The sequence below is a fragment of the Manis pentadactyla genome, chromosome 5 (genome assembly GCF_030020395.1).
Source record: "Manis pentadactyla isolate mManPen7 chromosome 5, mManPen7.hap1, whole genome shotgun sequence".
Taxonomy (NCBI): domain Eukaryota; kingdom Metazoa; phylum Chordata; class Mammalia; order Pholidota; family Manidae; genus Manis; species Manis pentadactyla.
The window spans coordinates 162,119,736-162,144,459 of NC_080023.1; the positions used below are offsets into that span (position 1 = coordinate 162,119,736).

General features: G+C 42.1%; 1 protein-coding gene across 16 annotated transcripts in view; it reads right to left on the reverse strand.

The window, feature by feature from the left end:
* PTPRT (protein tyrosine phosphatase receptor type T) overlaps positions 1 to 24,724 on the reverse strand; it is a 1,028,419-nt gene that overhangs the window by 89,190 nt on the left and 914,505 nt on the right. For 12 of the 16 annotated variants that reach the window (XM_036902260.2, XM_036902256.2, XM_036902251.2 and 9 more), the window contains one exon: positions 1,198 to 1,388. In XM_036902260.2, the coding sequence (XP_036758155.2) occupies positions 1,198 to 1,388 (191 nt within the window). The remainder of the gene's footprint in view (positions 1 to 1,197; positions 1,389 to 24,724) is intronic. The other 4 variants (XM_036902259.2, XM_057503004.1, XM_057503005.1 and 1 more) reach the window with 1 other exon arrangement.

Consider the following 24,724-nt stretch of genomic DNA (forward strand, 5'->3'; position numbering starts at 1 on the left):
ACTGGAATCTGGCTGCTTAGACTCCAGTTTAGCACAGTTTCATGACCTCACACAGTTTCTGAAACACTGCTTTGTAAGCTCTTTCTCAGAATACAGTCTGAGAGATAAACTTAGTCTTCATTATCAAGAATTCCAAATGTGTCGTCTGAGTCAATGTGTTTTCATTGCATACAGTGGAACTGAACCTAGCATATCTGGGGCGCAAGCTGCATGGGAACAAAATCCACAAAAAAGTAGTACATATAACTCAGAGCCTGGCACACAGTAGATGCTTAAAAGATATTCTGGGAAGGAAGGAGGAGAGGGCGAGAGGGAGGACAGGAAAAGTGAAGAAAGAAATGCTTGTTTTCAAAGCTGCTGCACCTGAATTCTGACCTGGAGGATTGAAAAATGCCTCTTGGGGAACGAGGCAGTCTTTAGTTCAGGAAAACGTCTTAATGACTTCTTCCTTCTATTTTATTTTATTCTTTGGAAGAGGCGAGGCCTAATGGGCAAGGTTTGAAAAAAAGGAGCAAGATGAAGAAAGCTCCATTGTTCTGCACAATAAAGTAAGGGGAGTGTGGAGGTTCTTTTCATTGCTGCAGGGAAAAAGAAAAAAAAAGGGGAAGTTGGAGGACACTAAAAACAACTTTTGGGAGGGGGACTGGATAGAGAGCTGTCAGGAGACCAGACCTTCAGGGGGCCTTGTATCCAGGCTTCCTGTACTTTGCTGCATTCCCTCTGTTATTCCCCAAACCTCAGTAACAACCACTGCTCACAAATCCTTTGCATTAGAGATGCTTTGGGGAGGAAGGACAGACACGGCCAGTGCAGGCCTACAGAGAAGGTACAGACAGGGAGAGGACAACAGTCACCAGGTGAGACACTGACTGTGTGGTGGGGGTGGATTAAGAATGCAGCAGAAGCATGATAATGAGGCGAGAGATGGCCAGGAGCACGCAGGCCTCCCAGAGATCCCTGGCAGGGGAGATGTGCTGGCTTTTCCACAACATGTGGGAAGGGTGTTGAGCCTTTCTGTCTTCCTATTGAAGGAAGGTGTGGCTCCAAACTGATGCAGTAGGTCTGGGTGGGTGCTGCGATGGTGCATTTCCAACAAGCTCCCAGGTGACACTGATGCAGCTGGTCCTGGGACCACACTTTAAGTAGCAAGGCTTTAGCTCCCACAAAGCCTCTGCACCCATCAGGGGGATCTCTTACCTCATATTCTTCCTTGAACCCATAGCCCTGGCCTCTCTTCATCTGTGTGATGTGCTGCAGCAGGTCAGCCACCCGGATGGCGGGCTGGAACTGGTCCCGGGGATAGCTCATCTCCACGGGGTCGCAAGCCCGGTAGGGGTGGGTCTGGATCGTCAGCGTGGGCTGGGACAGCTCCCCGCGGCTGCCGTCTGCTTCAAAAAGAAGGAGGAAGAACAGACCATCAGCCACAGGAGTTTGGCCCTCTGTCCTCCGTGCCTCCCCGGCCTAAGGAGGGCAGCGGGAAGTAAGTCGGGACTCAACTGATCAGGGAGATAGAAGAAAGAACAGAGAAGCACTGCTTCCCGGGCACAGCTCTGGTGGCAGATGTGAAAAATAAAGAGACGAACAAGCCAGTGAACATAAACCTTGGTTTGTTTCTATTTCAAGGGCGTGTATTGAGGGAGCAGAGACACAGTGCCAGGCTGCCTGTTATCCCCGGCCTATCTCCGTCCTCCCCCCAGGCTTGTCAGGCAGTGTTGGCCAATCTGGCCGACCCCAGAACCAGAGAGAACCCAGACAGGCTGGAGACTGGGGGCACCCCCTGTCCAGGAAGTAGGCTACCTGGAAAGCGTCTCGGGTGCCCGCATAGCCCTGGGTCTCTTCAGGTCAGAGCCACACATCTGCTCCTGCCCCAGTTAGCTGTATCCCTGCGACCCGGTTTCCCTACGGTTTGTTTCCTTTGGGCTCTCTGTGCTCCGGGAGAAATCGGAGGCAGTCTTGGGCCCCCAGCAGATGGCAGGGCCCTGACCCGCTCAGCGGCTCTCTCCAGCTCTGGCTCCACACAGTGATCACCTTCGGCCTGCTTCTGACGCTCTGGATCCAGCAGTGCCCCTGGACCTGCCTCACAGGTAGGGAAGCCCAAACCTCTGCCTTCCGTCCTGCCAGCTTCTTCCAGGCCTGAGTCCTATGCTTCATCTCCATCATAAAGTCTCTTCTTGATATGAGAGCCATTCTCCATATCTGATAATGATATTTGTACCCACTGAATTGTTTAACTGCCTTCTCTGAGTCTGGCCACCTTATTAGCTTGGTTCTGAGAGTGGCAAGGATGGGCCAAGACATCCTAACCAGCCTGGAGGAAGGGCTGAGACAGGCCGGGATGCCAGCCAACCTGATGCCTGCTGAGGTTGACTGGAATTCCTCTGCTCCCCCTGGACCAGTAAAACCACTGTCTTGCCATACCAAGCATACACTGTTGGTCTTTTAGGGCCAGTTCATCCTGTCCAGAGCCATAAAGGCCTGGTCTCTCCAGCTTCCTCCCTAAGACATGGACAGTCTATGCCCCAGGCCACCTTGATGGTGGTATGCACGAGATGACAGCCACACCATTTGAGGTGTCTCACCCAGATGTCTTCAGGCATTACAAGGCACCAGTGCAGACCCGCCAGGCCTGTGCCACACTCACTCCCTGCAAGGCTTTAGCAAACATTCCTGATATACTGCAACTCATCTTTTCAAAGTCCATATTTCCTTCATCCTGTTTGTCTCTCGTGTCACCACCCTCCCTCAGGCACTGATTCTGTGTGTGGATGTGAGCTCTCCTCCTGTGTGACAGCATGAGCACAGCTGTTCTCAGTCAGGAAAGGATTGCCAACTGAAAGTGTGTAGGTTTCCGCATGAGTAAGAAGGGCTTAGGTAAGATGTTAGCACAACTTCTTGACTGCACCTAAGAACATCACTGCTTGCTTTTTCTCCTGGGTTTGAGGTGACAGGTAGCACATCCCCACTGGCATTGCTTCAGTGTGGAGCTTGGCAAATATAGGCCTGCTTTCCTTCTGCATCACACCTTTGTGATGAGGAGTCAGGTTCACCGAGCACCCACTCGGTGCTGAGGACTCCGGTAGGCACTGGCGGTGCTCAGTGTATGGATTTCACCCTAAGGCTTGATGGTCTGGTGGGGATCAGACAAGAAGAACCGTCTGAAGTGCAAGAACAGAGGCAGGAGAAGCCACGTGCATTTAGGTAAGAGCAAGGAACTTGGGATGGAGTGAAGGCTGTGGGTGCCAGTGTGATGGAGGCAAAACCATACCAGATGGCATGAGGTAGGCAGAAGAAGGCTGTGAATGTGTAAGGATCTTCAAGCGAATGGGAAGCTGTTTAAGAAGAATCCCTCTCTTTAAAGACTCACGTTCTTTCTCATAGTTGTCCCAGGTGCCATGGATATGAGACATCCTTCCAGTGACCACCACCCCTATGATGGTGTGGTGGGGTTGCAGATGGAGAAGAAAGGGGTGCCTGCGTTTGCTTCTCTGGATGGTGCCCTTCACGATTCCCAGGAAGGGAAGAGCTGGAGTTGGTGTCCAGAGCTCTGTGTTTCCCACCTGCGCCATCAACACATATGGGGACAGAGACCCCATCGTCTGCAGAGACCCGTGGTCCTATTGAAGGAAGGACCTGGGACATGGGCTGCCTGGGAGACCTGCTGTCTGGCACAGACGGGCTTCTTAAGAATGGGCACCTGGTAATTTTTGTGAGATGCCGAATGTTTCCCAAACCAGATAGCCAAGGACATGGCTATTTTCCCTAAACACATTGCTAGACAGACTGTAAACTTGGTGTCAACAAAACCAACACTACAATGGAAAATAAATGCATTTGAAATTTGACAACTTGTATTTCTGTAACATCTATAATAATGTCAATGCCAGTGCTAATGATGCTATGAAGACTTGGAACCAAGGGATTTTCAAGGTTTATTAATTCAGCTAGTCGGACTCCCTTTCCCAATGCATCTTACCTCACCTATTCCCTTATTAACCTCTGATAATGCAGCAGCAACGGCTTTTATCACACCCCATTTCACCAGACGCACGATACTTAATTTTCCATCATTAGGTTTAATGAAAACCCAATTTCACAACTCACTTCTCTCAGGAACCTACAAGTAATGCTACGTTTTTATCAGCCCCAATTAAAAAGTGTTATGATGTTCCTATTCGAGAGGGAGCCTTAAAACTAATGTGCGATTCTGCTGCTAATCCAACAAGGGCGCCGGAATTCACATGCGGCTCATAAAATGTAACTCAAACCAGCTGGCCCAGGGAGAGAACAGTTTCCATTTTTCTCCTAACCAGACCCTTCATTGTCATGCCATTTCAACTTCTCATTTATGGGTCTTGCATGTTTATTTATCGCATAATAATATTTCGGATTTCTCTTGCAGTTTTTCTATAGCCCTTGCCTAAGCTTGTGAATCCCCTGTAACAACTCTCATCACTGCCTGTGACAGGCTCATGGGGTGGGCAGCGGGGTGCGGACGATGTGGATAAGATCCCAGGTCACCGCTCTCCTCTGGTTTCCTCTAATTTGTCTGTTTACCACTTCCTCTTCCTTCCTTCTTTGGGAACCTGACTTTGACCTCCTTTCTCTTTTTTATTCCCCGGCTACTAGCCATTACAGAGCTCTCTCTAGTTTCAGCCACATATTCCCAATTATTTTTCTAAGAATCGCCACTCCGACTGGTTAACAAATATTTACTGAGTACCTCTATTGAACAAAGCACAGGGTTAGATACCGTGTACACAAGGGGGGGCAGTGCAGGAAAGCGTGTTCAGAGGGAGATAAGCATACCACAGCCCTTGCAGGAGAGAAGACAAGATAAGGTGTGTATTAACAAGTGTAACAAAGGTGGAAAGGGATAGACACTTAGGAGACAGGAGGAGGAGGTGCCGCCGAGTCAGGCACCATGGAAACATTTCCCAAGCTTTAGGCATACACAGCCCACCTCTGTGAGTCTTGCCATAACTATATACGACCTATATCAGCTCTGTCCAATAGAATTTTTCATGTTAATGGAAATGGCTTCTATCCGTGCTGTGCGATACAGTCGCCGCAAACCACATGTGGCTCCTGAGCATGTGAAGTGTGGCTAATGTGACTGAGGAACTGAAGTTTAAATTTTGTTTGATTTTAACTGGTTTGAATTTATATATCCACATGTGGCTTATGGCTACTGTACTGGGCAGCACAAATCTACAGACAGAAAGAAGGAAAGAGAGCAGTCCGAAGTTATAGGAGGGCAAAGAGGTCCAGGGGAAATATAATGCAAGCCACATATGTAATGTAAAATTTTCTAGCAATTTTAAATAAGGTAAAAAGGAACAGATGAGATTAATCTCACATAATACTTTTTATTTAACCCAGTACATCAAAATAATATTTTAACATAATCAGTATGAAATTGTTAATGATATATTTAACCATCTTCATTCATACTAAGGCTTGGAAATCCAATGTGTATTTCACACTTACAGAGTATTTCAATTCAGACTAGCCATATTTCCAGGGCTCAACACCACTTATGTGATTAGCGGCTATTATATTCAACAGTGGATATGTACAGAGACTTATCCAGAGCCAGATCAAGTTCTAAAGAGGGCTAGTTTAGAGCTTGAGTGAACCCTGAGAAGACACTGATTGTGTGCGAGATGGATAGATATTTAGCTATGACAGAAGTCTTTGATATTTTCACTGTTCAACACGGTAGCCACTAGCCACCTGTAGCTATTGAGCACTTGAAATGTGGCTAGTGTGATGAAGAAACTGAATTTTTACAATAACTTGATGTCAATTAATTGAAATTTAAATAGCCACATGTGGCAGGTGGCTACTTTATTGAATGGTGCATTCTATACAATTGTCTTCAAAATGTTCTTTAAATCAACTTTCAACCATTTTTTTAAACTTATATTATGAATGATAGTGAAACAAAATCATGGGTGTGATATGCTAGTTTTGTTTTACTGCTCACTAAAACGTTTACATAACTATTGAAGAAACAGCCTGCCCACATCCCATAAGAGAAGCAAAGTTCACACCCTGAGAAATGCTGTGGGTCTGGGTCCCCAAATCAGACAGAATGGGGTTTGTATCCTTAATCAACCGGCTATGGGCTATGGGACCTTGGCTGAGTGACAATTTCTGAGCCTTGGTTTCTTCATCTATAATACAGGAAAAATAAGTGGTGTGAGGATTCAAAGTGACAATGTATGCTAAGTGCCCTTATAATGCCTGGTCTCTCGTAAGATGTGAACAAACAGTAGCTATTCTGATGGGCACGTGAGAATCCGCAGATGGACGAGGGCATCTGGGGAGTCTTCATAAGACTTGTCTTTTCGTTCCTCTGTGACACACCCATAGCCATTTATTTTACTCCATTCCTGCTGCTGTTGGCCCTAGTTCAGGTCCCCGTGACAGGCTATTCCATCAGGCTCCTAATGGCTCTCTCTGCTTTGTCAGTTCTTTTTACACTGCTTTCATCAAGTCATTCTTCTTAGCAAAAGCCTTCATAGAATCAAGACAATATTTTCTTAACTAGCCAGCCAAATTCCTACCGGGTCTGGTACCAGCTTGCACTTGCTATTTTATCTACTGCGATTCCTCTTGAATCCAGGTGCCTTTTAGGGCAGGAGAGCATGATGGTAGCCAGGGAAATATTTAGAGACTGCTTTATGGAGAGAGGAGGGGCTGAGAGAGGAGAGAAGGTTTGAGGTGGGCAGGTGGTGGAGTCACCTGCTCGCAGCGGAGATGTGACCTGAACACTGTGGCAAGAGAGACATCAGGGTCAAAATACAGAATCTGAAAACAAACCTGGTTTCAAATATGAACTTCACAACTTTCTAGTTATAGGACTTCAGATAACGTTAGTAAGATGTTTACATAAAAGTGGCAAAAGAGAAGGTGATGGTGATGGTGTGATTACCATCACCTAAGCAGGTTGTTACAGTGGCTAAATGGGATTCCATTAGAAGAAGCCTCAAGAAGGCTTGAAGGCAATGCCTCATTCCCCCTCCCTCACTGCATATCAATATAGCCTCAAGGACATAATCTTGTAATAGCATTGAAATCTGTCACCTAACCTAGTATCAGAATTGGGCAGACTATTCATTAATTGTATCAATATCACACTTCATAGGTGCACAAAGATGGAGACTTTAGACAGAATTTCTTTAAGTCTCTGAAATTGTATAAAACCATCTTCCACCTGATTCAAATAGGCAATATTCCTTCTATTGAATTGAGGAAATCACAATTTCTTGAGTGAAGCATCAGATGAAGAGTTGGCTTGTGTTTAGGAGTCACATTGTAACAAAAACTTGTTGTATATGTCTGAATTCTGGACTTAAATCAGGATAGTGTGTAGATTTGTGAATGGTAAATTCAGACCCCCATCTCATATCCTCTCAGGGATGTGCTCACCTACTGGATGTAAGAGTAGATGCAATTTCCTTCTCATTCTTAAGTCTGACCAAATGCATAGGGTTGGACTGTAAAACCAATAGTAAGTACCAGGCCACCCCACTGTGCCACATTTTATGGAGCTGAAATGGACATTATATAATTGACAATTGACAAGTAATACATACTTTTTTCACTTGAGATAACACTGGCCTGAAGGACAGAAAAACGCTTATTTTTTCCTATTTATTTTCTTGGGCTCAAAGAATCAAAGACCCTATCAATGAAACATGGGGGGTTGGGCATCTCCAAACCCTTTCTCCCTCTTAATCCCTTTCACTGGGGTCTCTGGTATGGCAAAGACAAAAAGGGTGGATAAGGAACTTTGTATCCCAGAAGGCAGATTCCATACTAGGAAAAAAATTCTGATGGGAAACACTCAGATGATTTCTGGATTCGTTTACTCCTTCTAGTAAAGAAATCAATCCTCTCTGCAGAGAGAGCATGAATTCCTGCATCCATAGCACTCATATCAGAAAAAGGATGGGGTTAGATGCTCTACAGAATGAAGGGGGCTGTGAATATCCACTCCTCCTCCTGCTTAAGTCACAAGAAAACAACCGTTTGCACAGTGAAGGCAACAATGTGCATCTCCTGTTCTGTTCATGGAAAGCATCAGCCCTGGAGAGATCTCACCTCTTTTTAAAAAATTAAGTCAAGTGTAACAAAACAACATGTCTTAGAATAGTCCATCATGTTAAATATAAGGAAAATGACATTCTGGATGCTGAGAAAAATACAATTTTCAACAGAAAAACAAGGTGTCAGTGTTGACTGTTTACCCAACCTCCATCCCCTACCTTCTTCCTTTCTGGCTGAGTCCTTAAATTAGTTTGGGTGCTCACACATTCCCCATGTGACTTGGGAGGATGACCCTATTCTTAGAGTAGGGACAGATCCTGGTTTTCTTAAGCCAGTCAGGTGTTCCTATCCCCTTTGTCAATTGTTCAATGAGGTAGGAGGAAAGTTATAGGAAAGGGTCTAGGAAGGATAGCCCAGTGGGCCTTCTCTTCCCTGGACATTACCATATGTGGGTTTGAAGCCTGGAGCTGATAGAGCAATCTTGCATCCTCAAGGGGAGCCAGGCTGAGGGCAATGCCAACATGAAGTGGCAAAATGAAGCAACTGAAAGAATTTGGGCCCTTAATGACATTCTTGGGCATCATTCAACCAACCCTGGAACTGCTCTAACTCTTGACTTCTGGTGCTGTGAGATAACACATTAACTTACTGCTTAAGCCAATTTGACTTTTTTTTTTTTTCCTGTTACTGGTATCTTGACCTACACAATAGAAAACAGGAACACATTTTAGGTTGCATGAATTTTGTTGGACACAAAATTCAAGAAAGCAAGGAAGAATAAAGGAGGTAAAATTTAAGTAATAAGACACTAGATTTTTCAAAATATGGATCAAGTTAAGCAGCAGCTAGAAAAAAGTTCCCTGGGTGAGGGAAAGGAAGACTGTGAGGAAAGCAGAATACAATTGTGGAGATGAATGGACACAGTCCTGTAATGCGAATAAGCAACAGAAACTTGGGGGAGAATTTATTTGAGAACCTTGCTGTGAAATGCAAGGGAATGAGAATAATAAGACTTCTCTTTTCTCTGTATCTATCATCTGCTCATGTGTGTTCATGATGGCACCAAAAAAACATTTTCAGGAAAAAGAAAATAGACATGGTGAAGACAGTAATTGGTCTTTCAATTGGTTACTGAAGAAGAAAACAGAATGAAACAGAGGCAATAATAAAAGGTACCATGTAAAAACAGCTCTTTGGTAGAATAAAAACCTAAGTCTTCACATGGAAAGAGGTCTCTGTGTACAACCTAAAGAACAAATCTCCTGATATAATTGTTGAAATATTATCAGTGTAGAAACACTCGGATAAACAGGCTGGAAAAAATGGTGTTCCATAGAGGAAAAGAAATGATGCTAACCCTATTTCCTGTTGTCTGAATTAAATGTCAACAGCAATGGAACAAAATTTTTGAGGGTAACTGCTGTGGTCCCCAAATTATACACTGATATAAATAGTTTTTCACTGGTGAGTCTACAGAAAGATACTTTCTAATACACAGAGATTCAGAAGTTGTACTGCCTCTGATTCTTTCCCAGAGCCTTGAGGAGGTGAGGAAATAAGGAAAAATAAATAAATAAAGATACAAGAGACCACAAGGTTAGACCAAATCACGTTATAAGAGCACTGATTTGTTAAACATCAGAATCAGTTAAGCATAGATATTAGTATACAAATCAAAATAAATAGGAATTAAAACTACAAAATGAACTATAAAAGAGAATTCTTAAAGAGAAACTATGTAAGAAAATTCTAACATAAAGATTCTTGGCTAAAATCTGCAATTTTACCCACAGAAACCAGGAACTGCGTGACTGATGCATCAAGAGAAATGAAAGTATATCAACATTCTCACCTTGCATAACAGGCAGTCAATAGATACTATTTTAACCTTGTTCTTAATTAAAGGATCTAATTTCAAGTGTGTGTGCACACATCTTTGTAAGTGTGTGTGCCTAAATTGAAGGTATCAATTAGCAGAATATAAAGAAATTGTATAACTTTCAACTACAGCCAAAAAATAAAACAAAGGAAACCCTGCATTTCTATCATATGTGGGTCCAGGGGCCACATTTTTGCTACCTGTGTGATAGACAAACTGCCAGCATGGAAACCAACATACAGAACCTGCATGGTACCACTGAAAACCCTCCCATCTTGCCAAGCAAATGAGAAACCACCCTACAGAGGTGTCTCCATAACCTAAGACCCGTTGATTCCCATTGAACAAAACCACCTTCACTCTGATGGACTCACTGTGGAAAAAAAAACATAAAGAATGACAAGCCATGGGAGGGAGGGCATATGATGCACAGAGAAATATGCCTCCCAAGAATTGAAAATAATAAAACAATCAAAGGACTATAAAATAAATACATTTCAATTGACTAAAGATAAAATAAATACATTTCAATTGATTAAAATAGAAGAACCATGAACTACTGCAGTAATGCAGCACATCATGGAAAACAGATGAGTGGATTGGAAAAATATGATTATTACTTCTAGAGATGAAACACAGAGCTGCTGCAAGCAGAAAGTAAGTAGATATGAGAACAGATGTTAATGGAACACAATAGAGGTCAAAGATACAACAGAGAAGCTGAAGAAAAGCAAAAGCTGTCTATTTCCTTTGAAAACACCAATAAATTAGAGAACCCTGTGCCAAAAATGATTAAGAAAAAAGACACAGATAAACCATTTCATAATTGCTAGAAATTAGGAGACTGCTTTTATCACATGCTTGGTTTGATGAGTGAATAAATGACCAGGAAACCACCTGAAGACTCTGATGGATGCGCCTGGGTTGGAAGTTAAACATTAGCCTATTGTCAGAGAGCTTTTATTAAAAAAAAGAAGTTTTCATTTTGAGATCATTGTAGAGTCACATGCAGCCTTAAGAAATAACATGGAGAGGATCCATACACCCTTTACCCAGTTTCCCCCAATATTCACACCTTGCATAATCATAGGACAGCAGCACAGTCCAGAAACTTATGTTAGTACATTCCACCAGCTTTATTCAGATCTCACTAGCTTTACATGCCCCTGTGTGTGTGTGTGTGTGTGTCTATTTAATCTTAGGCATTTTAATCATGTATGTAGATTCCTGGGACCACTTCCACAGCCAAAATGCAGCAGCAGTTTTGACACAAGTATCCTTCATGCAGCTGGGCACCAGCCTTCGAGGTTCCCTTCTGTCTCTGGGAGGAGAGCTGGTTACCGGGCCCTGGATGACAGAAGCAATAATGAAAAGACGTGTCCTTCTATGAAACCCTAAAGTCAGCCAGAGTCCCACAAACCAGGACCCCATCTTTCCTGATACCCCTGTAACCCAGGGGTCCACAGAGCCACCACATGTGGCTGTAGGCTCGATGTTAGAGGGCGCCATTCATGTGGTGGCTTTGCTCGATGGCTCACACCTTATTACCTCAAAGCCGTCAGTCTTTACTTGTCTAAGTGACTAGTCTTCAAGGTCATTATTTTCATGTTTTGTAAATCATAAAGAGAAACGGTTCATCCATGTTGTCTAGAGGGGAAGGAATAAGTAAGTTACTAGTTTGTAGACCCAGAGGTGTCAGAGGTGAGCAGGAGTTAAGAAGGGTGGCCGCTGTTCAGTCTCTCCTGTGGGCCCCGCATGAGGAGCTTTGTGCATACACACACGTGGGTGTACATGTGCATGTGTGTGTGTGTACATCACTTTGCAAACACATGGGTTTTCATTCATCTCTACTCTAACCAGAGCTAAGTGTTGTTTTTTTTTTAAGCTGTTTTATAAAACAGACTTCTAGGCATGACTGCTTTTGAAGCAAGGATTTCACTATGCAAAAAAAAAAAAAAAAAACCTCTGGAAAAAGAAATGCATTTTCTTCCCCCCACAATTTCATGAAAATCAGTGGGAAAATAAGACAGCAAAAGTGCTGACACCAGTGTTCCACAGCATAGGTTTTATAAACCAAATTCGATTCAAACAAAAATGAAGATTACTGGGTGTGCCCAAAGCAATAGACCTGGAGCAACAATAAGATGCTTTTCCATCTTCACCACTGAGTGATCAAACTAGGAAGCAAGAGGGGTATGTATGAGATCCAAGAAATATATTGTTGAGCCACAGAGGAGAAGGGATATCACTGTGGACCTTTAAAATGTGTTTTAAAAGTTTTACTGAAAACACAAGTCCTTTCTTGCAAAGTCTCAGTCTAGTGTCTAAGTACTGCATGCTCACCCTTCATTTGCATCTTCAGAGACATATTTCAAAGTGGTAGAGTATCTTAAACATTGATGAGTTAAAAAATACTTCATAAGCAGACACTGAGGTATGTGTCTAAACAATTTTGTAAACTGACGACAAAGTGTGGTAGAAATACTGGTTGGGAAGAGTAGATTTCTGCGGAATGTATTACTTATCAGATGAGGATGAATATATTAAAATAAGATGAAACTGTGAGGCTACTTAATGTTAAATAATTAATAGTTTTGTAAGGTTCTCTAATATTATCAGTAAGAAGTTCTGTATGCGGCTGTGCATGTTAATACAAACAGAAGTTTCAAAAAAGTTAGAAGAACATGTCTTGGTCAGTGAGTTATTCGAAACAGAAATAATAAAGAAAAGTAAATTGTATAGCTTGATATTCTTGCAAACATGAAAGAGAGTTTTAGTGGGTTAGCTTTTGAAAGGAGTTTGTGCAGAAGGAAAGACTGAGGTTGTCTGAGGAAGGATGTGAATGACCCACAAAGGGACTGACAGCCTGCAGGCACGAGAACCTTCAGGTGGCCCCTGCAGGTCATTTCTGTGTTTGGCAGAGGTACTACCAGCACAAGTAGAAATAAGAAAGAAAACCAGGTATTAGTAGAGCATGTGGCTCACCTGCCCCCATCCTAAAACCATCGCTTAAAGGAAAACCAGGGCTATGGAGGATGGACTCATCCTCAAAGTGCACCTGAATGGGTGGGATTGCTAGCAGCGGGGGCAGTCTTCCAACCTGAAAATTCTGGGGTGGTTGAGGAATTTGATATAATGGAAGAAAGGATTCCAATCAGAAATACGAAGAGACTCCCACCACATATTTCCCTGAAGACAGGAAAGTGCTCAAAGGATATGAACTTGGAACATAAGCAGATCTGAGTTAGAGCCCTAACACCACGGCTCACTGGCTATGTGACTTTGGGCAAGTTGATCAACCTCTCTGAACCACAGTTTTCATGAAGACTTTATTGCTGGTATCTCTGAAAGATGAAGTTAAAGTCAACACTGTGATTTATCATTGTTAGAAGTGCAATACATTGGAGGTTAGTGCAACAGAGAAGGAAGAAATGGTCCCTTCTCTCTGTGGCCAGGACCCTTGTATTTGCTACTCTTCTTTCCCTATAATGGCCAAAACAGCATCTTCACATTTCCCTGAATTCCCTTTTGCTTCTCCATTTCCATCCTCCACAATGAGATACGGGAAATTTTTAGATGTTCAAGGGTGAGTCTGTCACCTTCTTGCTGAAGCCATTTATTGACTGCCCACTACCCTTCAGCTACACTCCTGATCTTTAATATGGCTTCAGGACAATAGCCGGTCTAGTCCCCACCTCTCTTCCCTGCCTCATCTAGTGTCTCTCTGTCTTTGCTTACTACCTTCAAGGACCAGAGGACTCCTATTCATCCTTCAGAACTCAGCTCAAAAGCCATTTTCTCTTTTCAAGGAAACAAACCGCTCTGTGGTAGGAAAGATTAGAACTGTGCTACCTGTTGGGTGGAGTGGCGACGAATGAGGGCTCTTCCTGGACTGTCTGTATAATATTAGGGATTTGGGTTGCACAGTGTATGAAACTGTTGAACTCATGGAATTGAAAGCCTAAGATCTGTGCATTCCTTTGTATGTAAATTTCACCTCAAAGGAGAAAAATAGAATACTGAGCTTGCATTATTGATATGTACAGTGCAGTACTGGGGGAAAGAGAGGGCCCAGATGTCTCAGATTTCCTTTGCAACACATAAAAAATCAAGATGAACTGGATAGATAGATAGATGAATATTCTAGAAGATGGATAGATGGGAGATAGGTCTAGATGGTGAGTAGATGGGTGTTTATTAAAAAAAATCTTTAACTTCTCTGAATGTTTGAAGATTATCAAGGAAAATATTCTGTCTGCCCCACCTCAGAGCATTATGTCACATCCTAGCAATATCACCTTCATGAATCCCAGTGTATCTTCCTGGACATATACATCACCTCCATGAATTACAGTAGTTACTGGATAATTAACAGTAAAATTATTTAATGTCTTTGTCCTTCACTAGACTGTAAACTCCATGAAGGCAAGTGCCGTATCTGTTGTTTACTGCTGCATTTCCAGGATCCAGTGGTTATTCCCTAAACACTTATTTGTTTGGTAGGTACACATGCTTCTCTGAAATCCATCCTCCACCTTGCTAATACACAAGATGGCTGTTGTTTACAAGCTCCATCTCTCATGCCTTATTTCTGTGGTGAAAGTAGCAAGATCTTAATTTCTTTCCTCAGTTCCATCAGCCTTGGTGGGTGTAGGGAGCAAGAAGCCATATTTACTAAAAATGCATTTCTTCCCTGGAAGGGCGTTTGGTGATTTTAGTTACAACACAGATCCAATGTGCTTCTCTCAAACTGGAAGGTTGTCAAGTTTGGCTGGGGCTGGACAAGATTTGGACCTTTCTCATTGGTTGCAGGATTATGCTCACATTAAAAGCAATCAGCCCAGAATTTTGTGTTGTGTGTGTATCACTACACATCCAGATCTCATAGGAAGATGTGTGATAGAAGAAAAAAATCCTTAAATAATGCCTGACACCAAAAACATGGGCTTATCTTATTTTCTCCCATTCTTCAAAACTGTAATAAGACAAAGATATGCAAAATAGTTTCAGAGTAATACTTAGCTAAACTAGAAAAATTCAATTTTGACAGGTTTTACAATTTTCAGCCTGATAACTGACTTGGTCTTTCGCTGAAGTGTAAGAAAGAGGAAATGAAATGAGTAAACTTGTCTAGGAGAGGAAATTTAAATGTGCAACAGCTGTTTGAAATGACTTCACCATTGTATTGGATGGATAGAAGCCTGCTTTCTCCATTTCAAACTATTCTCTGGATACTTAAGCAGAATTTGTGGGTATAATAAACCATAAATAAAACAGAACATTAGTAGGGTAGAAATAACTTAGTTCTGGAGTTACAAGACATGAGTTCTCACCCTGGTTTTTCCACTAAACTGTCTTGCACAGTTCTTCTCAACCTTGTGGATCACATCTTTAAAATTAGGGAGCTGGATTAGACCAACACTTCTCAAACTTTAATGTACATTTTCAGGAGATAGTTTAAAATGCAGATTATGGCATACGGCCTGAGAGTCTGCATTTGTAGTCAGCTCCCAGGTAATGCTAATGTTGCTGGTCTGTGCGCCTGCATTTTAAGTAGCAATGGACTCTAAGGGAACTCCCAGTTAAATGCAATTTCTTCATTCACGGTAAAAAGCAAGTACTGCCCTTTGTGCTCCCAGTTAGTGAATGAGGAAGGACAGTTTAGTATTGTTTAAAACCACACAAAAACTTGCAAGCCATCAAAGTTGATGGCCTTTACTCTGGAAAGAACAGACTCCTAACACTCTCATAAGAACTAATAAAGCAGTATGTGTACATCAAGGGTTAGCCTGGCATCCGTGGCCGCTGAATTATAGAAGTTGATCACTGAAACGACAACCTACTTTGGTTTTTATATTGAATCTCGAGTCCTGGTGTTGTACAACAGGCTCTCGGGGGGCATATGAAATACAGATTCCTTGGCTCCACACCTTGGACCTAAGAATTTGGTAGCTTTAGCTAGGGAACTAAAGCTTTATGTTTGGAAACTACTGTTAGAAACATTTAATGGGAAATGGGGCAGTGACTAAAGGCCAGAAAGGGTTATTTTGACTCAACTCCTGTGAAACATGGTAAAGAAGATAAATTCTACCAACCAGCTTCTCCAGAATCCCAGGGGCATCTTCTCATGGTGATGAAGGTGTGTGGGTCACAAGGGAATCACTGTTATAGGGAAACAGCCTCTGAACAGTTGCCCCTGTAGGATGTCAAAGATTTAAGAACCCCTGAAAGTTGTAATGAGAGGTCTTAACTGTAGCTCATAGTCTTTTTGTCTGTGGAAAGGCACAGAAGGAACAGGGTTAAGCCCTGGCTGTACTATTTAATAACCAAAGGTTTTTAGTAAATTATTATAACATTGCATGTGTTAAGCCATGTATTAATTATCTATTGCTACATAAGATACCACCCCCAAACTTAGAAGCTTAAAATAGCAAACATCTACTATCTTATAGTTTCTGTGGGTCAGAAGTCTGAGTACAGCTTTCATGGGTCCCTCTGGCTCAAGGTCTTTCAGGACGTTTGACTCAGGCTGTCAGCTGTGACTATGGTCACATCTGAAGACTCAGATGGGGAGGGTCTGATTCAAACGTCACTCAGTGATTGTGGGCAGATAATTTTTCTCATCAGCTATTGGAGTAAGGGGCTCAGTTCCTTGCTGGCTGTTGGCTGAAGACCTCCCTTAGTTCCCTGTCCATGGGGTCTTTCCATGAGCAAGCCTCAACGTGGTGGCTGGCTTCTCAAATAGTAAGTAAATGAGGCAGTGAGAGGAAGCATCCAAGAGGGAAGCTACAGTCTTTTTATAACTTAACATTGGAAGTTACAACTCAATACTTTGCCGTATTCTATTCATTAGAAGCTGGTCACTAGAATCCAACCTGTACTGAAGGATGGGATTATATAATGATATATACTAGGAGGCAGAAATCATTGGAGCCATCTCAGAGGCAAACCCTAATGTCACTCCACAGTGTTTTTGTGAGAACCCCAAAGAAATAATGTCAATGAAAGAGCATTTACATATGTTACAGCAATATATACATATATTATAATAATTTATTCTAAGGGGTCTCATCAAAACCCTCCAGCTACCTCTATTCTGTACTGACAAGTGTTCTGAGCCTTTCGGTTAATGAAAGTTCCTTAATGCATAAAATGTTCTAAACTATCCTCTACACTTTTTAAAACATTTTTACAACATCTGATACTAAACGGGAAAGAAATGGTTTAATTTTCCTTACACCATGAATTGCCATTGACAACAATATTTAATCATTAAAGAGTTAACAATGCACTTCACCCAGATAAAAAAAAATCATTCTCTAAGTAAATGAATTAGCCACATAATTGACAGTCAATTCCAGTAATAAAACACTAATTAAGTGATTCTGCTAAGTAAAAAGTGCAATGTGGTGAATTTGCTAAACAATGGCTTAACTAATAAATTTTCATGCTAAATAAATGACTTGGAATGGTGACTAAATGCTCACCATGGCTAGGGTCCGTTGAAAAAGCAATGATGCTTTTAGAAAACAATGACAGAAGAGACTGTGCTAGCTAATATCTCTAACAACATTATACTGCGCTCCTTGCCAAGCAGAGACCAAATGAATAAGTCTGAATAGGGCAGATGTGCTAGATTCCGGGGAGGGCCAGGGAAATCACCATAGTCATAGCAGGGGTGACTAGCTTAAATCAGGACTTCAAATAGTCTATTATAGCCAGATTGGAGTCACAGCAGAACTGATAATGGTAAAGTGGAGACAGGATTCAATACTAGACCTTACTGGTCTAAGGAAGGTCAGAGTCAGCACCACAGAGAGGTCCTAAAAACAGTGGCTTCAGGAGAGAATCCTATAGACAGACATATGATTTATCATGGACACATAGGTCAAAGGTTATAGAGTTTGCTCTCTGCTTCAAAAGGCTAGGAGGGCAGTGGGACTCAGTCCCCACAGATACTTGCTGCCCTTTGTAAGCATCTTGGATTAACCCATTTACAATGGTGTCTTCTGGAAGGATCTGGATTCAGAGAAGTCCATGCTTGTCATGGGCTCCACTGGCTTGGACTTCCAAGTCCTGTACAATAAAGAACAGTGAAACCTTGTTCTCTGGACCCTTGAGCAGGAACAGGGTCTTGGCTTCCTTGCTTTTGCCTGAGCACATCAGGCGCACTGTTGCCATGGAGCCTCTAGCAAGAGCACTCTTTTCCGGCATGACTCACACATCTTATCTTTTTCAAGTATTTGGTCAAAATGCATCTGCTGTAGTACTGTAATCCTCTCTCACTTATCACTTCCAATCTCACTTATTCTGTTCTATTTTTTTAATGAAACTTATCACTTTCCATAACGCCATAAAATTTACATATTTTTTATTGTCTATTGTTTATTTCCTGTCTCTCACTTTCCACTCCTTACTACCATTATCATGTAAGCTCTATGAAGATGGGGGAAATTTTTTTTGTTTTATTCATGGGTGCAGCAGGAGAGCCTATACTGTGTCTAGCACATGGTAGGTGCTCAACATTGTTGAATGACTAGCAAGCAGGGTTGGGAAACATGTCATGCTCTAATCACTGAGGAGAGTGGTGCAATCTGGAATTTGAACACATCACTACCAAAGTATGCACCCCTCCAGTGGCCTCAGAAGCATATGCATGTCTCACATTCTTTGGAAGGAGTAGATAATGTAGTAGGATCATATGTAAGAGAAATATTAGGTCTGAATCCCAGATCTATCACTTAGCTAAGTGACCTTGAATAAATTACTTAATCTCTCTGACCTCAACCTCTATATTTGTAAAAGTAGCCTAGTACCAATAATAACTGTCACTTTACAGGTTGTGAGGATTAAAGGATATAGCATATATATAGCATTCTGCACATATATATATATATATGCATTCTGCACTGCATAGTTGGGGCTCAATAAATGTTAGTTGATTCTGCTTTCCTCTTTAAAGACAATGAAGCATACCCCTTAATATTTATGGGTAAATTGACTTTTCAGGTTTTCCCAGACATTGGGAAGAGACACAAGGGAGTAAAGTTGGAGAAGGGTAAGCAGTGACTGGGGATGTGGAGGGAAAGAAGTTAGAAGCACAGATCTCTCTGGAGGAGAGAGGAGAGGTCCTGAGGGTCAGGAGCAGCAGGGTCACCCAGTAGTTCTGGAGTGTTCTTTCTGTTTCCTAAACCTACAGTGAATTATGGAATCCAAGGAAGCCAGCACTTGCTGATGAGTCCTTTCAAATAATGATTAGGCCAAAGATGCCAAGATTAGGGCTTCCTAAGAAATGGAGTTGCCAAGTGCACCAGACTAGCACAATGGTCTCCTTCCTGGTCTCCACAATTCTACCACATGATCCAGACCTAAGGGCACCTTAGTCATCTCCATGCATTTTTCCAGCAATGCACAAGAAGAGCTAGTTGAATACAGAATGTTAAAGGTGAATCATTGTGGTCCATCTTGGTAAGAATATTGACACATCGATTCACTCAACAAATACTGATCAAGCATCTATCACATGCCAAACACCATACTAGTCTCTAGGCATACAGTAGTAGCCAAAACAGAAGTAGTCTCTGCACTTTGAAGCTTACAGTCTAGTGAAGAAGGCTAGAAAAATATATTTACTGAATACACATTTGTGTACATGATACTTGTGACACATGCTAAGAAGGACAAGAAACAGTGGTAACAGAAAAAAATGTCATTGTTTAGACTGGAGACTGGGAATCCCTCAAAAGCTGACAGTTAATTATAGGTTTGAAGGATAAATGGGGGCTAAACAATGAATGATAGAAATGAAGAGTATTCTGGAAAGAGGGAACAGAATTGTGGAAGCCAAAATATTGGAAAATAATCGGTGTTTTCAAAGAATAGGAGGAAAGTCAATATGACTGGACTATTTTTTTTTGTGGCTTGACCTTTTATTGTTGGTATTATTGAGCTATTATTGATATTAAGGTATTATTGATATACATTCTTATGAAGGTTTCACCTGAAAAACAATGTGGTTACTATATTCACCCATATTATTGTGTCCCCCCCAATACCCCATTGCAGTCACTGTCCATCAGTGTAGTAAGATGCCACAGTGACTGGACTATATTGAGCAATCCAGAGAGTAGCCAGAGATGAGAGCAAAGATGGGAAGGAATCAGATCATTCTGAGCCTTGTGGGCCATGAGGTGCACTTTAACTTCATCCTGAGGGCAATGTGGAGTTAGTGACAGGTTTTTAGGTGGGCAGTGGCATGGTGAGATTTGCATTTTAAATGGCAGAACAGACTAGGCAAGTAGCTATTTTACAAGCAAAGCATAATAACGATATTGAATTACTAGGTCAATTTCTTCCAATGGAACAATTTGAAAGAGAGTGATGGGGCAGAATAAGAAAGGTTATTAATAAGAGAGTGGCCAGGGACTAGATTTGCAAGTGCATGTATTGCTAGAGCACAGCTGGCTGAAGACTCAGTGGAGGACCACATGGGTCTTCACTGCAGCAGAACCAGAAGTGACTCTGCTAGTTTGGGATGACTCTCTTACTTTCTGAACCTCTGTCACATCTGTGGATCAGAGGGAATTTCATCTAACCTAGATCAAAGACCCTGAAGATGAAAGATTTTCACCTTGGAAAAATTGAACTAGCCCAATGAGACATTGACTGAATAAGGGCACTCATTTCAAAAATCAAACGTGTCCAAATATTCCCAGGCATCAAACCACCAAAATGTTGACTGATGAGAATGTGGAGCAAGGAGGGAGATCTAATCAACACATCTGGACTTAACAACAGCCCCAAGAATGTAATAATATAGAGTGTCTTCTTCTTTATCACTTCATTAAAAAAGAGTTGGTCACACCAATTGGGTTGCAGTGACTTAATTCTGTATTAAGGTGTGTGTATATGTGTGTGGGTGTGGGTGTGGATGTACATGTAAAATAAAATTTCCATGTACACAAATATTTTGTGTTAAGTCTCTTCCCTTGAATATGATAAATGCAGAAACAATACTCACTTGTTTTTAGCCTTATTATATGGTGCTCCAGTACATTCTCCTCACTGTCACTGGGATGATTTTTCTAAAATTAGACACAACCTGCCCCTCCATGTCTTAAAATCCGTGCTTGCTCCTTTCAGAAAACAATAAATTTCTGTCTCTCTAGTTTTTGAGAACATCTAAGACACAGTTTTTGATTACCTTTCCCACCATTTAACCCCATGGAGCTATATTCCAAATACTCCAGGGAGGTCAAAACATTCACAATTACAAGTCCAAATGAAGGGACTTCGCGAGCAAAGGGTCAGGGTCAGCCCAAGGCAAGGAGTTTCAGCACCTCGGACAGAGACCCAAGCCACCCGTCTCTGCCCTTCACATCATCTTTCAACCCTAGAAGTTATCATTACAGATGGGATTTGGATGCTGTATTTTAGAGAATACATTTACACTCAGAAAGAATTGTACAAGAGAGCACAAAGCTTTCTCCAGATTCTGAAAATCTTCAGATACCCTGCCAAACCATGTGCTAGTAATGAAAGAGTTCCATCTCTAACCAAGGTGGAAACTGGAGATTTGGAAAGTATCCCTACTTATTATTGATTATATTAGCCATGTAGGCTTTCTCACACATCTGTACCCGTGTTCTTCTTTTAGAACAGTGCGGTAGTTCATCTCCAAGATGCCCACCATTGTTCCCTCCCTTTCAGTAAGTGTATGCCATTTCCCCTGTTGAGAGGTAGAGCCTGATTCATCACTCTCTCAGGCTGGCCTGTGACTGCTTTTAAAAACGATGTACAGCAGGAGTGATGTTGGTCAATGGTCAGTTCTTGGCCTAGTTTGTAAGAGGACTGGCATTCCTTCTGGCCTTCTCAGAACACTTGCTCTGTGGGAAACCAACCATCACGCAAGAAGCCTGATCGCCCAAGTCTGCCTCTGCCATGCTACAAGGAAGCCTGAGTGAGATGCACAGGGGAGAGCAATGCCAGGCAGCCCCAGATATTCTGGTCATTTCAACCAAGGGCAAATAAAGGAGCCAGCCATTTGGGCATCCCATCCCTGGCAGATGCCACTTGAAGAAGAACTGAGGCCCTAGACATATGGCCCTCAGAGAGCTGTCCCAGTCATTTCTAGCTATTCAAGTCATTTCAGCTGAGCCTCCTCATTTTCAAACAGACATAAGCTACCCCTGCTGGGCCCTGCCCACAGAACTGTGAGCAAAATACACTATTGTTCTTTTATGTCACTAACTGTCGATATGGTGTGTCTGATCAAAGAGTAATACAACATTTCTCCCTTTATGCTTTGACAAACTTGGACCATTCATCCTGTAAACTGCTCTGTGATGTTCCCCTTGGTGGTCACGAAGCAGCCTGAGAGGTCTGGTTCCATCCTATCAACTCACCTCAGCCTCTTTTCACCTAGTAAACCAACATAGTCCAAACCCTTTCCTTTTGACCTAGTGAGTGAGTTTAAATATCTAAAAAAAAACCCCCTCAGCTCCCAAGGTAAGTGGTGTGTGGAAGCCAGCTCTCCACGATCACACAGATTGGTTCTACATAACAGGTGCCCATTGTCTCCCAGAACCTTCCCAGATAACCAATATTCCCATGGTTACTTGTGAGGCCGTCCAGTCAATGGAGAACTGCAGTCTGTTTTTACACCTGTCTCCTGTATTTACAATTTTTCTTGTTTCTTCCACGGGCAGAGCCATATAGCAGTCCATTTGAGTCTTTGCCTATATTTGCATGTGGTCTGAAGACGACCAGCTGTTATGTTTCCTTTTCCTATGATTGGAGGAATGATTGTATCACATTCCCAGGCCAGCCAATGGTTGACTACTTGGAGATATTTTGAGGAGCAGCTCCCAGTTTTTCAGGAACCATAAAAAGGGACTTGTAAAGTTCCCTTCAGTGTTGGCAGACTAGGGATTGGGGACAAGGGTGGGAGACATGCTAAGATCTGGATATCAACTGACAGGCAAAGAAATATTCTTTGATTCCTTCCTCTATCTGCACTCAATTCTGGATGCAGTAAACAGGGCAACAGTATATAGTGTCACTTTAACCAGACTTTCTAAATATTACTTTTTATTCTGACTTACTTTAAAGGATTGTTATGCCTGAGTCCCATCTGCCTATCCATCTATACATCCATTCACCTGTCCATCCAGCTAAGTATGGGCATCTATTCTGTGCCACACACCATTCTGTTATCTGTTGGGTATATAAACATAAATGGTCTTCCCCTCTTGGAGTTTGCTGTCTGTCTGACAGATTGAGCCTTAAACGAACACATTTACAAGAGGGAGGTCAGTGTTGAGAAAAGAAAGGGAACAAAATATATGATAGCACCTAACAAAAGGAAGCTAATCTGGTTTGGAAAAGGGCCAGAGATGAAAGAAATCCATGAATCGAGATCTAAATGAGTCAATTAGGAACAGAGTGCTCTAGATGAGGAGTTGAAAACATTTATGCTAAGGAGTAGTGAACAAGTATTTTAGGTTTTGTGGGCTAGGTGGTCACTGTAGCAAATACTCAGCTCTACTGACATAGTACAAAAGCAGCTAAATAAAGACAATTTGTAAACAAATAAGCATGGCTGTGTTCCAATAAAGCTTTATTTGCAAAACAGAAAGCAGGCTATATTTGGTTTATGGCTGTAGTTTGCCCATCCTGCTTGAAATAGAGCATTAGCATGGACAAAGGATCTATGGTGGAAGGAATATGAAAAAGATGAACCACTAAGAGAAGAAGGTGGTTTGACTGGAGATCACAGAGAAGGGGCTGTGAAGTGTAAGAACCTGGGAGAGGAGGGTAGGGGTAAGACCTGTATGTAGCATCAGAATGAGGACTTCATTTTGTAGCTTAAGAACAATCAGAAGTCATAGAATTGTTTTAAGCCAAGGAGGATGAGGCAGCATGTTCAGATTTGCCTTGAACAGGTCTCCCTTGCTGTTAAGAAGAACATGGATTAGAAAATAACAAGGATGGATATGAGGATTATTTAGGGGTTATTGGTGGTTAACTTGGACAAGGATGGAGGTAGTGGGTGCGAATGGGTTTGAGATATATTGAAAATGTAGAATAATCAAAACCTGATATAGAATTGGATGTAGAGGGTAAGGAAGATGCCAAGATTAATCTGTATTGCATCTCCACTGACTATATCTTTACAACTATGTGTAACATATCTCCTCTTGTGTTAGTGCCAAGGAATTTTATTTTTATTTCCAGCTTCCACATAATTATGAAGTCAACTCACATGGTTGGTGAGGTGAAATTAAATCATGTGAAGAGAGATGAATCGTACGGTTAATGGGCTAGGCCAGCCTCACCAGACACCACTCTTCCGGCACCTGCTATACGTATCCTGTCATGTCACTGTTGTCTGTTCTCCTTATCACATCACAGGCTTTTTGAGGGTAGAAGTTACTCTTTCTTGTTTGTGTCACCAAGAACTAGTATTTTGGTTGGGGGGTCTCCTCCCTTGACATCTGTCCACTCCAGATGTAAGTTTGGGTTAGAGATGTATGAGATGTGGTGTGGGTAGTTCTCTCAACTCAGTCAAGAGCATCCCACTGAAAGTCAGCAAGACCCTCCTTCAGAGAAATAGGAGACCACCCAGAGAATGATGGAGATGGTAATGCAGGACCCAGAGGGATTTTGTCTGTTCTTGGCCCTCTAATCTGTTTTTTCCACTGCCTCAAATTCCCTTTTTAAGGACGCTCCCTTTTGAAACCTTCTACTCATATCTGTGGGCAACAGAACAATCTTCCTCCTGGGCAAGGA